Genomic DNA, 14,803 nt, shown 5'->3' with positions numbered 1-14,803 from the left:
TCAATAGGGACCCAAAATGTCAGTTAACGTAACATCATTCCCATTCCATACCCTTGTTCCCTGGTGGAGGGAATGGAGATATTACGTCCCTCCTGCCACAACCATGAACTACAGAATCTCTTAAAAGAGAGGGATGCTAAGTTCTTTGTACTTCCAACATTCATGTCTTCAGCAGTCGCTCCACAAAATCTGCAATATTAACAATACAATTCAAAAAGAGTCATACCCATTATAACTGTCTTGCCACAGGAGCACTCTTATAACTATAACTTATGTGAGACCTATAAACCCCAACAAAGTTTATAAATATTTATAACAACCTTAAATATTTTAACCTGAAATATTTTATTTGGCCAAAAATGTGCTCTCAGCCTCTTCAGCCTCCTCCTCAGAGATATTATTGTTCCTGATAGCTGATTCAGTTGCAGTGATCATATCTACCACCGGGATGTGATCAGGTGTTACTGCAAAGTTCAGACCTTTGGCCAAAACCTCCATCTCCGGCCCTGTGAGTTCTCTATCAGACAGGTTCTTCACCCATTTGTCGGAACTCACTCTCACACCTTCCTCCGGTAGAGTATTCTGTTGAATGCCTTGAGTATGTGAGCATAACAAGTCAAACTTCTTAATTTTTCTTTCCTTGCTCTTGGTGTGTTGAGCCAACTGTGCATGCTGTACAAAATCAGTCACTTTGTATAAAATAGCTTCTGGTAATTTGGTGGCCAACTTCTGATATAGCCGTTTGTTTTCTTGCTTCAAGACATCCAAAGTAAAATGAACCTGTCGTATTCTTTCATTTAACAGCTGTTTTTGAGCTCTATGTAAAATATCTGTTGCTTTGTGGCCTTTAAGAGATGATCTGAGACGCAAGCTTTTAGGTGTAATTCCATGAAGCCGACATCTTAGGTGAAAGCGCATATGGTTCCTGTAGTCCGCCACTTTCCTTGCCATTTAGGATTTAGGAGAGCATGATTTAGATCATGTGACCCCTTTGTCTACAATTGCCAGAGTTACTTCCTGTGCACCAAACAACTGATGAAGGTGTTTGGATGAACACTGAAATGTCTTGTGTTTTTAAGTATGTTTGCAAGTCCAGTGTTTTTGTAAATTAAACTTTATTTAGAAGGAACTTCTACCTGGATGAATGAATCTCCACAGACACCTTAAAGGGATAGTTCACCCAAAAATTTAAATTCTGTCACTCTTACGTTGTTCCAAACCTGCAAGACCTTCGTTCATCGTCGGAACACAAATCAAGATATGTTTTTGAAATTTAAGAGCTTTCTGACCCTCCATAATCAGCAACACAACTTAAATGTTCCCAGGCACAGAAACGTAGCAAGGACATTGGTCAAATTGTGACAATTTTACGAAGCTACAAGATTACTTTTTGTGTGCAAAGAAAGCAAAAATAACTACTTTATTCAACAACTCAACTGTCATATGGACTATTTCACCAACCATTTCTGTGCCTGGGAACATTTTACTTGTATTGCTGTTTATGGAGGGTCAGAGAGCACTCGATAGGGTGGTCACACGTCCTGGCCATGATTTCTATATTTAGCTTTGTATTCCTGTTTTAATATCTTCTGAAGGTAATGATCGAAAAGAAGTTTGACCGATAATGTGCAGGCATTGTACATGCCAAGTGATAAGGTGGGATCTACAGAGAACAGTGAGAGCAATGCAAATACACATACATACTAGGTGTGTGCATTCAACTTTAAGCGCACTACGTAGACTGATTGTTGTATGTCATCAAAGTACTGTGGGAGCAATTCGAAAGCACAAGGAAATGTCTGTTCTCTATAGCTCTCACGGATGTCAAACAACAATCAGTCTGCACAGTTCAAATAGTCCTGGATATTTTAGGCTATATAGAAAACATTGCCAAAAAATAAAAATGACATGTATGTCACCCTAGCAAAAATCTTAATTTGTATTCTGAAGATCTCACGGGCTTGGAACAAAATGAGGGTGAGTAATTAATGAAAGAATTTTTGGGTGAACTATCCCTTTAAAATAAAGAAGTACAATTTACTAAAGAATCACATCTGATCTGTGATGATCATATTGGTACAAAATCCCTCTCCCCATTACTCAACATTAAACATCACTTATAATTTGATCAGATGTGACTGTCAAATAATTTGATTGTTGTTGGAAAACTATGAAAACTTAACCAAAACAAACTCACTAAAACTAAAACAGACAAACAAACAAATAAATGTCCCCAAATCTTTACATCACACTGTGAAAAATCAAGTGTTCAAGTGTTCATACTCACGGTTTCAATTTCATTACTAAAACAATAGTAACAGTAGCAGCAGCAGCAGCAGCAGCACAGCAGAAACAAACAAACAGACCCCAACAGACATTGCTGTTTTCTAAGAAGGGAGGAGATAAGCGAAAACTCTAAAACATTATGATTCTGGGAAAAAGCAAAGACTGAGACAAAGATAGAGATTGTGATGTGACATGACATTTTGAAGAAGAAAGACTAAAATACATATGACATTTCAAATATGAATTAATAAATTAAACCTACATGTTGTGTGGATGATAACATGTTCATTGGCAAATCATACTAGATGAATAGATGCATGGGCGACATTAGGGGGGGACAAGGGGGGGCAGTTGCCCCCCCTGTGGTTAGTCATGGAATCCTCGACAGCCCCGCTGCAACTGCTTTAGCCAAGCTTAGGCTCGGTTTTACTTGGGAACTAGACGGTGCTATGTAACCCTCAAACTAAAGCAAAGCAATTGAAGATCTGGCAAACTATCCAACGTGTTTTTGCAGCGTTGAGCAATGTAGCCAATCACAGACATATCTGTTGTTTCCGAACAATTAGAAACACTTGTCAGAATTCACTCACTGCTGAAAGCGCCTGATTGGTTTTTATTAAGTGGCGTTTTGTGCGCTCGTGAATCATCTTATGAGTGTAGACGCGATGTAAATAAAATATTAATTGTGTAGTTTAGAGAGCTTTATTAATTATAACGGAATTTTGTGAGATCTCTATGAATTTTTAGTGATAATAAGGGGAGCGTGCTTTGCACTTTCCAGGCTATAATCCATTTAGAATTTGTATGAAACTTTTGTTTTTCGGCACATGTAAGCTGATGTGTTTTGGGAGTGACATTTGCATATTTACGCTGGGTTTATTCTCGAAATAACGGTGAAGCAATAGACGGGATAAAAATATATTTTCCCCTTCTCCCAAAACAACTTACTGTTTCAGCTATAAAATAGTTCAGTTTTGTATATAATGGTAAAATGTTTATATTTAGTTTCGTTTTTTATTTAGCTAATTTAGAAAAACGCTTGGAGCATTTTTTATTCGTTAAAAATATATATATTTACCGAACAGCGCCCAGCGGAAGACTGATCATAGTCTGTTTGATCAGTTTGCCTTCTCAAATCATCACGACTTGCCTAAAATGAAATCTATAGATATAAAACAGTTCAAGTATAAAACAATGGTAGTTTAAACGTTACAGATGCATGTGAGCTATATGCGCATAGTTTGTGCAGAAAGTGGAAGCTAAAGCTTGCAGGACATCGAGGCACCAGCGCAATCACTTGCATTTTTTTCATTGGAAGCAATTTTAAATTATCCGTCATTTTTGCTCACAAAGTACGAGTAATACATCGGAAAAAACGTTACAGCATTTTTATAAAATAAAGAAAACAAAAATTATGTGCTTTCTGCCGTCTGGTTCTTGAACAGGAGTGCTTAACAAAATGAAGCGAAATGCATGCCTCACAGACATAATAAATACATTTATAGAAAGCTTTAAATTATTACTTAACGAAATAAAACAAATCAAAAGCACAAACTCTTTCATGTAATCCGTAAAGATGAATTTCTCTCTGAAGGCGCGTCCAAAAAGGAGATTGCGACACTGACTCAGAATACACAAATTAATTAATAAATAATTCATTTATGTCCTTACTCTTTCCTCGACACATTCATTGTTATTTATTTTTGCCGGTGCTTGGGGTGAGTTTTAGCCTATTGTGTGCGCTTGAACGTGGATTCAGCTGCGCTAAAGCAAACTAAACGGTGTCTGAGTCGGTCTCAAAAGTGAAAGCGAAAGTGAAGTTTCGTGTTGTTTCCACCAGCGCGGCATTTTTTTTCTTCACCATAATTGATGGTTGTCTAAATTATGAAAATAAGGAGAAGCCTAAAACAGGCCCGATGCCGGCCCGGGTCTGAACTATGACGTGAAAACTGGCCCGAAGCCGTAGCCCTGGGGTGTAAAAAAAAGTCAGGGCCCATCGGCCCGGGCTGAAGTGCAGCGCTTTAATTGACTGCTTAGATGTGCTGCAATACCGTAGGGCACTGTTTTAATGCTTACATCTGATTTTTTTTCTTGCCCCCCCTGACTCAAGAGTCAAATGTCGCCCATGAATAGATGTATAGATGGATGAATGAATGGCTCACCAGTATGAACGTCCACATGCAGAAAACCTGATGAGCTTCCATATTTGTTTTTAGCATAACAGATGTACAAGCCATTGAAGTCAGGGGATAGGTTTGGGACAGGGAGCCTGTTGCCTTCATAATAGGGAGTACTTTTATTCACCCTGTTAAAGAATATTCTCTGGTAATTGCTGAAACAATGTGACAGTACATATAATATACAGTGGCCCAAAAATTATTTTGACACTTATGCCACATTTTATTTATAGAATGCATTGAGGATATTGTTATTAAAATTTTGTTAACATTGTTATTATTATATTATTTCCCTATAGCAGCTAATGAACCAGAAGTCTGTTACTGAATTCTCAAACACAAAAAAATACATTATTCTTAGAGTCCAAAAAACTACATAATCCACATGAGCCAAAACAGGAAACAAAGCTAGCAACACAGGAACAGAATTCATTACTGGTGCAACTAAAGACAAAATGAAAAAGTATATATGAAATGAAAAGGTATATATAGGGTGAGTCTAATGTCTCAATGATAAACAGCTGGCAGTAATGTACCAATAATGAGTGCAAAGGGTTAAGGTAAACGTACGGTGGCCGAGAGAGGCCAACACGCTGCAAACAAGAAAACACATGCAAACAGAAAAAAACGACAACAAATTAAGAAAACATCTTCATCAGTTTGACAACACAGGCGCTGCAAATCCTCGCAATGCAAACACAAATACGGAAACGCGCTGCAAATTCTCACAACACAACCAAACTCAGTAACGCGCTGCGAACACACGAGGGCGCTGCAAACTAACAAACGCGCTGCATATAGCACGGTCCACAACGGAAATGTTTCAGGGGGACCTCAAAAAGTGACGAACTCATCTGGGACCTGATTATTTATATCACTATATTACCTGATTATTTATATCACTATCACCTTTAAGTGATACTATACTATCACTAAAAGGTGATAGTTCACCGATAACACCTCTGCTCTGACCAACAGCCACTGAAAAAATAATCAGGTCCCAGATGGGTTCGTCACTTTTTGAGGTCCCCCTGAAACATTTCCGTTGTGGACCGTGCTATATGCAGCGCGTTCGTGTGTTCGCAGCGCGTTTCTGAGTTTGGTTGTGTTGTGAGAATTTGCAGCGCGTTTCCGTATTTGTGTTTGCGTTGCGAGGATTTGCAGCGCCTGTGTTGTCAAACTGATGAAGATGTTTTCTTAATTTGTTGTGGTTTTTTCTGTTTGCATGTGTTTTCTTGTTTGCAGCGCATTGGCCTCTCTCGGCCACCGTACAAACGAGTCCAGAACAAACATGACACAAAGAAAGTGCCCTTTGGTGGCCAAACTGGGCACTGCAATAACTGGCTGTGACAGTCTCTCCCATTGGCTTCCGTGTAAAGAATTAGGTAGATAACTATATAGTTTTGAAAGCAGAAAAGATGATTAGTTTCCACCTTTTCCATAACATCTACAAGATGGATTAAAAAGCTGATGCTGTAAAAGGTCAGCAAAGATATATTTAAAAATATAAATATATTTGCAGCCATAACAATAATTATATTATCAAGAAGACCTTATGTTAAACAATAATAACACAGATACGATTTATTCAATCAAAACATGTTATTAAATAATTTGTTTAGATATTAAAATGAATAATTATTCCACTGACTGTACAAACCAAAAAATAAAAATAAATAAATAAAGAACTGTGTTACAAAACATGTTTTCATTACCTAGTCCAGGTGTAGTTGGTTGGTTCTGGGTTGCTATCCACTACACACTGGTATTCTTTAGTATTTGCTACACTGTCAGGAATTATAAACACTGATTCTGGAGGATCTATGAAGATAAATGAAATTGAAATTAAATTCAATATACAGGGGCATCTCAATAAATTAGAATGTCAACAAAAAGTTCATTTATTTCAGTAATTCAACTCAAATTGTGAAACTCGTGTATTAATTAAATTCACTGCACACAGACTGAAGTAGTTTAAGTCTTTGGTGCTTTTATTGTGATGATTTGGCTCACATTTATTATTAGAATTCTTCATAAGACCAATAAAAATCTTTAGTGAATTGTTGGCCTTCTGGAAAGTATGTTCATTTATTGTATATGTACTCAGTACTTGGTAGAGGCTCATTTTGCTTTAATTACTGCCTCAATTCAACGTGGCATGCAGGTGATCAGTCTGTGGCACTGCTGAGGTTGTATGAATCCCAGGTTTCTATGACAGTAGCCTTTAGCTCATCTGCAGTTTTGGTCTCTTGTTTCTCATTTTCCTCTTGACAATACCCCGTGTCTTACCTGGTTGCCCATTGACGGGAACATTGGCCAAAGTTGCCGGGCAACATTGCTCTAAAAGTTGCCCAGTGTATCATCAGCCTAAGACCTTTATTTCCAAATGAAATACAAAACTTGCTCTCATTTGAAAAGAGGACTTTGGATCACTGGACAACAGTTCATTTCTTTTTTTCCTAAGCCCAGGTAAGACGCTTCTAATGTTGTCTGTGGTTCAGGTGGGGCTTAATAAGAGGAATACGACAACTGTAGCCAAATTCCTTGACACGTCTGTGTGTGGTGGCTCTTGATGCCTTGACCCCAGCCTCAGTCCATTCCCAAATTCTTGAATCGATTTTGCTTGACAAGCCTCTCAAGGCTGCGGTTGTGCATCTTTTTCTTTCACACTTTTTCCTTCAACTCAACTTTCTGTTAACATGCTTGGATACAGCACTCTGTGAATAGCCAGCTTCTTTGGCAATGAATGTTTGTGGCTTACCCTCCTTGTGAAGGGTGTCAGTGATTATCTTCTGGACTGTCAGATCAGCAGTCTTCCCCATGATTGTGTATCCTAGTGAACCAAACTAAGAGACAATTTTAAAGAAAACCTTTACAGGTGTTTTGAGTTGATTAGCTGATTAGCATTTCACCATATTATATTTGTTGAGATAGTGAATTGCTGGGTTTTTGTTAAATGTGAGCCAAATCATCACAATTAAAAGAACCAAAGAATTCAGTCTGCAAAGTTTCACAGTTTCACAATTTAAGTTGAATTACTGAAATAAATTAACTTTTCCACGACATTCTAATTTATTGAGAAGCACCTGTATAAGTGTATAGCCTTTGTTTCAATTACATAAGTGTTAATATGTAAAAATGAAAACTTTTAAAGTTTCTTATTAGCTATGTTTACATACAACTAAATGAACAAAAATTTGTCAGACTGATGGCTCAGTTTAACAAATGATTTTATTTAAGAACAATCTGATTGACTATTTTCTTAATCAGGTTGAAAAATACTTTGCTATAATGTGTATATTTACATTTTACCTCTTGAGCATATATGCTTATCTCCATGAACTGGTGAGTGGAGGAGACTGAATATCTTTTCTGTATTTGTTTAAAAAGCATTTTTGACATATCGTCACCTTAGAAGGTTCTATCTGACATTTTTGTCAAAATTTAGTTGTTTACATATTCTTATTCTGTGACCACTTAGTGCCATTATGTGATGTTTTGTAAGCTGAGTACATTTTGGGACTTTTTTGGAAAACAAAAATGGTTGTTTCTACAGAAGTCTATGGAACGCGAAAACTTTGAAGCTCAATATCTCAAAAGTGCTCGAAATGCAGATAGAACCTTATAATTCTAAGGTGACGATATATGTCATCTTTCTTTTTAGATGTTCATCAAGGCTAAACGACCATTATTCCAGTGATAGTTCCAGTGACGACATTGCTGTGCTTTCTCTGGTTTTTAATGCGCCGACTGGGTACTGGTCATATGACTACATGTAATACACATCGAAACAGATATCTAAATCAGAGTTTAGGGGGTTATATATAAACAGATGATATCAATCTTATTGGATTCATTTGGAATACCAAAATATGTAAACATACCTAATAAGATTTGCATTTGGAACATAAACATGAAGTACATATTTTATACAGAGGATACATAACTGATTTGTATGCAGGTTGTTGGTTTGCAGACCACACATATGTATACTTACAATGGATGTGTATTGTGTAGTCCAGCACAAGTTCATCTTTTAGGGTGTTGTGTTTCACCACACACTGGACGGTCTTCTTGTTTAAATGTTTGTATGGGGCCCCGAGTAGGTAGGACACAACAGTAACGGTCCCATTTGGATGCACTGTTTGGTTGGTTTCAGTGTTAAGAGTTTTTTCCAGATCTCCTAATCTCCATGTCACTTCTGCTGCAGGCCGTGCATTAGAGGCAAAGCATGATGCCAATGTGGTATCCAGAGAACCAGCAACAGGTGTCTCCATTGTCACATTACTCTCAGGACAAACTACATTTGAAACATAAAAAAAAGATAATGAATTCAATGCATCATGTTAACTGTGACTAAAAGCAATTATCATTTCACCTTTACATATTTCACTTAAAGAAACCATGAGCTCACAATAGACACCCAACATCAAGCATGAGTGATGAATTGCCAACACTAGGAACATAAACCAGACTAGACCAAAGCAGAGCTCTCAACATTAAAATAAAGTATGGACAGAAGAATGCACAGCAAAAAATAAAAAATAAAAAGAAGTCACAGGATACTGACATAGATGGGTATGGTTATGATACTGCTGTAAATTAAAGAATAATATAGTCCATCATACCAAAAACAGTGGCATTGATGTTGGTCTCAAATGGCCCAGTAGAAATGAAGTTGAAGATGCATGTATAAATCCCTTCATCCAGAAGACTCATTCTGAGTATCTGAATTGATCCATTTTTCTTAGCAATGTTCCCAATGAATTGTACTCTATCTCTCAATTCATTTGAGACTTCAATCTTGCCATCTTGGTGAATGACAAAAAAGAACTTCTCTTCAGGGTTTTCTCGCGTCTTTTTCTTCCATATAATACGGATTAGATAATCATCAGTCCCAGTCAGCTGACACAACATAGTGGCATTTTCTCCATACATGACTGTTGTATCTTGACCGAAAACCTTTACACCTGGAAAATATATACATGAATGATAATAAATTTAACATACAGATCTTCAGTTGAGCATGAAGCCACGCAACTGCCACTAAGCATTACTGTCATCAGTACAATTTCAGTTTGAGAGCTATGTAATTGGAATTCCTAGTAATTGTAGAGCTCTGTTAATAAAAATGAATGAAGATCAGTGAAGACAAACATTCAATTGAGCTCTCTAACTGGAATTCCTATTACTTATAAATCATTTGAAGAGCACTCTAATGGGAATAAATCCTAATAAGAACTGAATTATGTAACATTATAAATGAATTGTTACTAGGTAAAAGGTAATTACAACAATTAAGAGTTGGAGTAATGAACCATCCCTGTGTCAGGTTTTGGTTTCACCCTATGCCCATGTTTGGTCTTCCTGTTCATTAGCACCATTGCCTTCACCTGTCATCATAATTAGCTCTCCTTTATAAGTTGTTGTTGTTTTCTCAGTTTCCTGGTCCGGCTTCTATCATTACACCTTATGTTACCTCCTGTGTGTGTGCGTGTGTGTGTTTCTGTTTCCCTACCTGCAGATTTATTAAAGACTTTTACTTTTACTACTTTTAGTCCCCTAATTGTCCCTAAGAATCTGCCATGGCCAATCTGCCATGGCTTCCTGAACTGTCTGATCCACCATGGCTTCCTGAGCTCTCTGACCCGCCTCGGCCTCCCGAACTGTCTGATTCGCCATGGCCTCCCGAGCTCCCTGGTCCACCATGGCTTCCTGAGCTCTCTGACCCGCCTCGGCCTCCCGAACTGTCTGATCCGCCATGGCCTCCCGAGCTCCCTGGTCCACCATGGCTTCCTGAGCTCTCTGACCCGCCTCGGCCTCCCGAACTGTCTGATCCGCCATGGCCTCCCGAGCTCCCTGGTCCACCATGGCTTCCTGAGCTCTCTGACCCGCCTCGGCCTCCCGAACTGTCTGATCCGCCATGGCCTCCCGAGCTCCCTGGTCCACCATGGCTTCCTGAGCTCTCTGACCCGCCTCGGCCTCCCGAACTGTCTGATCCGCCATGGCCTCCCGAGCTCCCTGGTCCACCATGGCTTCCTGAGCTCTCTGATCCGCCTCGGCCTCCCGAACTGTCTGATCCGCTATGGCCTCCCGAGCTCCCTGGTCCACCATGGCTTCCTGAGCTCTCTGATCCGCCTCGGCCTCCCGAACTGTCTGATCCGCTATGGCCTCCCGAGCTCCCTGGTCCACCATGGCTTCCTGAGCTCTCTGACCCGCCATGGAAATTGGCCGCAGAGCTTTGGAGGACTTGGGGAAGCATGGGAGGCATGGAGGGAACGTACTCACTGAAGGCATATGCGGGTGCTGGCTTCTGGAGGTGGGAGTAATGTCAGGTTATGGACTGTTTGTTTTGGTTTTCCCCATTGTCTCAACCGTTGGACTGTCTGTTTGGTTTCACTCTATGCCCATGTTTGGTCATCCTGTTCATTAGCATCATTGCCTTCATCTGTCGTCATCTGTCTGTAAGTTGTTTGTTTTCTCAGTTTCTATGTCCAGCTACAATTGTTACATCAAACGTTACATCCATGTGTTACCTGTGTGCGTGTGTTCCAGTCTCCTTGTCTGCTGTTTCCCTGCCTGAGGATTTAAGACTTTACATTTACTCCTACGTTGTGTTGCGCTTTCCTACACGCATTGTGACACCCTGTTTGATTTTATTTAGAAAAGGAATTACTTATTATATCAATATTAAATTAAGACAGTGACAAGCTTACTAATACATAAAATAGACTGGTAGGATTGCAGAACTATTTTATAATAATAATCTTTACACACGTGTGTGTGTGTGTGTGTGTGTGTGTGTGTGTGTGTGTGTGTGTGTGTGTGTGTGTGTGTGTGTGTTTAAAATAAAAAAAATAAGGATTTCCTAGCCAATATTAATGTTCAAAGAATTCTGTGACCAAGAATAAAAGTAGAAAACTTGGATGATATGAGCTTGAAATATTGAATTAATTCCCTGGTACCAATGGTAGGTTACAGTAGGGCTGGGTGATAATTTATATTATATCAAGATAAAATTAAAAAATTGTATGACCAAATAATGGCAACAGAGGGAGAAACCAAATATAAAAGCCCCACAGGGGTGACAAAGGGCAAAATCAGCACAGATAATCTATAGGGGCATGACAAAAGCTCTGAACATTTTTGTCGCCTTGGAATTATAAGGTCCTATCTGCATTCTGAGTTGTTTTGAGATTGGAACAAGACTCTTTCCTACATGAGAATGACAGAGACCCTAAATGTATTCTTAATGCTTTCTTTATCACCTTTATTTCATATTTTAGGACAAATATTTTTTTTTTATAGTTTAAATTAGGCATAAAAGGCAGTGCTAAATATTTTGTCCAGAGTAGATTAAATTTAGGATTATAGTAGGTAATTAAAGACATTATTGCAGGAAAAGTTAAAGCAGCTACTCTACTACTTTCTCTTTAGATCAGTATGGCCGAAAGGACAGGCTGATGTTTATTGTTGTAATTAAGACCCCATCATTTAAATTGTTGACTATTTGACCTTTAATGCTAAATTTTGTAAAATGCAAGATATTTTAAGACTTTAAACTGCATGAATGTTTTGGCAATCATTACATATTTGGGTCTTTGGCGACCCTGACTTATTTCTAAAGGTGAGTTGCGCTTATTGATTCTGCAGATAAATAATTATTGTTGTTTAACATTTAATCTTTCCTGCTGTTAAGGAGCAGTCCGGCGACAGGACAAAGAAAATGGATCATGATTGGTCCTCTTATTTGCATTCAAAGTGCTGATTGGCTCACTGATAGAACCTTATAGAGCCAAGATCCCAGCAAACACAAAACGTTTTTACAACTTTTCACAACGTTGTATTTTGGTTGCAATTAGGCAATGTTGTAATACAACGTTTTAAAAACTTATTTTTTTTAATAAACAAATTAAAAAAAAAAATTAAAATAAAGAAATTCATTCTCCCGGGGCTACGTTGTTCCTCGACAACATATCTGCTCCCTGGTTCAATCTGCTCGGCACATGAACCACTCGTATTGAGAGGAGTTTTTTCTGTGCCCACAACAGGAGACGTTGCGTCAACCTGTAAAGGGAACGAGACCTGAGGTTGATGTAGGCAATCACCGACATGTTGTCTGCTGAGCTAGGACATGATGTCCCTGTAAGGCAGTAGGCATGGGCCTGTATAAGATTCTGACGGTATGATAACCTTGGATAAAAATATCATGGTTTCACGGTATCACGGTATTGTAATTACTGCTCTACAATGTTATATTTAAATGTCTGGGTAAAAATTTTTTTTTTTTACTGAACACAGTATATTTTATTTTAAGAAAACATTTAGAACATTTTGTAACATGGAACATCAGGCAAAATAATTAAAATAAATAATTATATCTTCTTAATTAAATTAAATTTCAGTCACTTGTGTGAGCCTAAGCCTGCAGCTCAACAATAATCAACAAAATAAAATGTTCAAAAACAAATCCTTCTAAATGGAAAAAATGCAATCACTGATCAAAATCAAAAATATGACCATTAGTGACAGTTCCAAAAATAAACAAATACTCAAAGACACGTGAGAGCCAGCAAGGTTTTTTTTTTTTTTTAATGCTGTGATTTTGAAAAGATGTTAAAGGTTCACTGTGTAATATTTAAGATGATCTCTAGACAGAGGTGCAATAACTATGTTTTCAGGGGTGCATAAGATCTTAATGAACCATTATGTCTTTATTAACTTAGAATTATCAGCTTGGGAAAAAAAAAACACTGACACAATGATGAACAAGTAACAGTAATATTCACAATAACATAGTTTTGTTGAATGATAAAGTAAATATAATTCCTTAAATTACATTTTACAAGAAATCTCACTATTCGTTGCTGTCAAAAAAGGTGAGATTTTAATCCTGTATGTGTATAGGCTTCCGTAGTTCTGTAAAGGGAGGGGTGAGAGGTGGATTGTTGCAATTCACAATCTCGCCGCTAGATGCGGCAAAACCTACACACTGCACCTTTAACGTGATTAAAGGCTTAAAAGCCAAAGACGTGATTTCACTTTAACTTAATTGTTGTACTAATGTTCAATCACAGAAACGTAACGTTAGTAGCCTACATATAGTCTGCTATTCCCCACTCTGTGTTGTGGGGATTCACCTCCTTTGGCCATCCTGAACTTATATTACTGCTGAGTCTCACTGACTGTGGAGCACGTGCACAATCACAGACACGCGCCTGCAGCACTAATCGCTGGGGGAGGGGATGCATTGTTTTCGCTGCAGGTACGCACACACACAACCTAGTAGAGAGTCCTGCACTTCACTTTGACGACACAGAAAATTCACATATCGTAGGACCGGTATAACTTTTTTTGTTTGCGGTTTTGAAACCGTGACTTTTTCAAACCGCGGTAAACCTTGAAACCGGTTATCATCCCATGCCTATAAGGCAGGCAGGAAGGTTTCTAAGGCTAGCCAAGCTGCCATCATTTCGAGGATGTTGATGTGTAGACATCGCTCATGGGTCGACTAGGAGCAGAACGCTGGGTTGCCTTCATACAGAGCGCCCCAGCCCAAGCTGAAAGCTTATGTCGTAATCACCTTCCTTTTAGAGGTCATTCCCAACTCTCGCCTGACAGGAACAGACGAGAGGTTGTCCAAGGGGCCACAGCTCTGAGACAGCGGTGTTTTACCTTGATGTAAGCACGGCCCAGGCACCAGGCATGGGACGGAATGTGGGCTTTCAGCCAATTCTGTAGGGGCCACATTAGTAACAGGCCCAGAGGAATCACAGAGGAAGGGGCGGCCATAAGGCAGAGCATCCTCTGAAATGCCTTCAGGGGACGCAAAGTCCCCAACTTGAAAGACGTGGCCGCTCGCTGAATAGCTAGGCAGCATTCTGGCGTAAGCCAAGCTCGCATTTGGAAGTCTATGACTGTTCCCAGAAAGGAAACTCGTTGTCTGGGAGTCAGACAACTCCTGGCCGAGTTGATTTTCAACTTTAAACGCTCTAGGTGGTTAACAGCATCGACCTGTGAGTGAAAAGCTCCTGTTTTGATTCAGCCAATAGTCGTGGTATTTCAAAAGCGGATTACCATCTCTCAGAGGGGAATCTACGCACTTTGAAAAGTGCTAGGGGCCACTTCCTCGAGGTGAATCAAGAACAGTCTGTGACGGGGTGCTATTTGGAGGTGTAAGTAATCATCTTTCAGATCCACAGACAGAAACCAGTCCCCGGGCATTTTTGCGCAAGGATCTGTTTAAGGTAACATTCTGAAAAGCCGTCGCATGAGGGCCTGGTTCAGATGCCTGTTACAGAGTGAAGTGAGGTGACCTGCTAGCGAACTTGAGCTAGTAA

General features: G+C 39.0%; 1 protein-coding gene across 1 annotated transcript; it reads right to left on the bottom strand.

Annotated features, from left to right (window-relative positions):
* Positions 1 to 345: 345 nt before the first annotated feature.
* Positions 346 to 14,343, bottom strand: LOC141340071 (uncharacterized). Its single transcript, XM_073845004.1, has 8 exons — positions 14,047 to 14,343; positions 12,549 to 12,640; positions 10,494 to 10,776; positions 9,092 to 9,458; positions 8,461 to 8,763; positions 6,179 to 6,284; positions 4,449 to 4,591; positions 346 to 593 (listed from the first exon to the last, which is right to left on the bottom strand). Exons 1-8 carry the CDS (start codon positions 14,341 to 14,343, stop codon positions 346 to 348), a joined length of 1,839 nt encoding a protein of 612 aa, XP_073701105.1.
* Between the last annotated feature and the right edge of the window lie 460 nt (positions 14,344 to 14,803).

The sequence above is a fragment of the Garra rufa genome, chromosome 8 (assembly GCF_049309525.1).
Source record: "Garra rufa chromosome 8, GarRuf1.0, whole genome shotgun sequence".
NCBI lineage: Eukaryota > Metazoa > Chordata > Actinopteri > Cypriniformes > Cyprinidae > Garra > Garra rufa.
The sequence above is the reverse complement of the archived record's forward strand: the minus strand, read 5'-3'. Positions and strand labels throughout refer to the sequence as shown.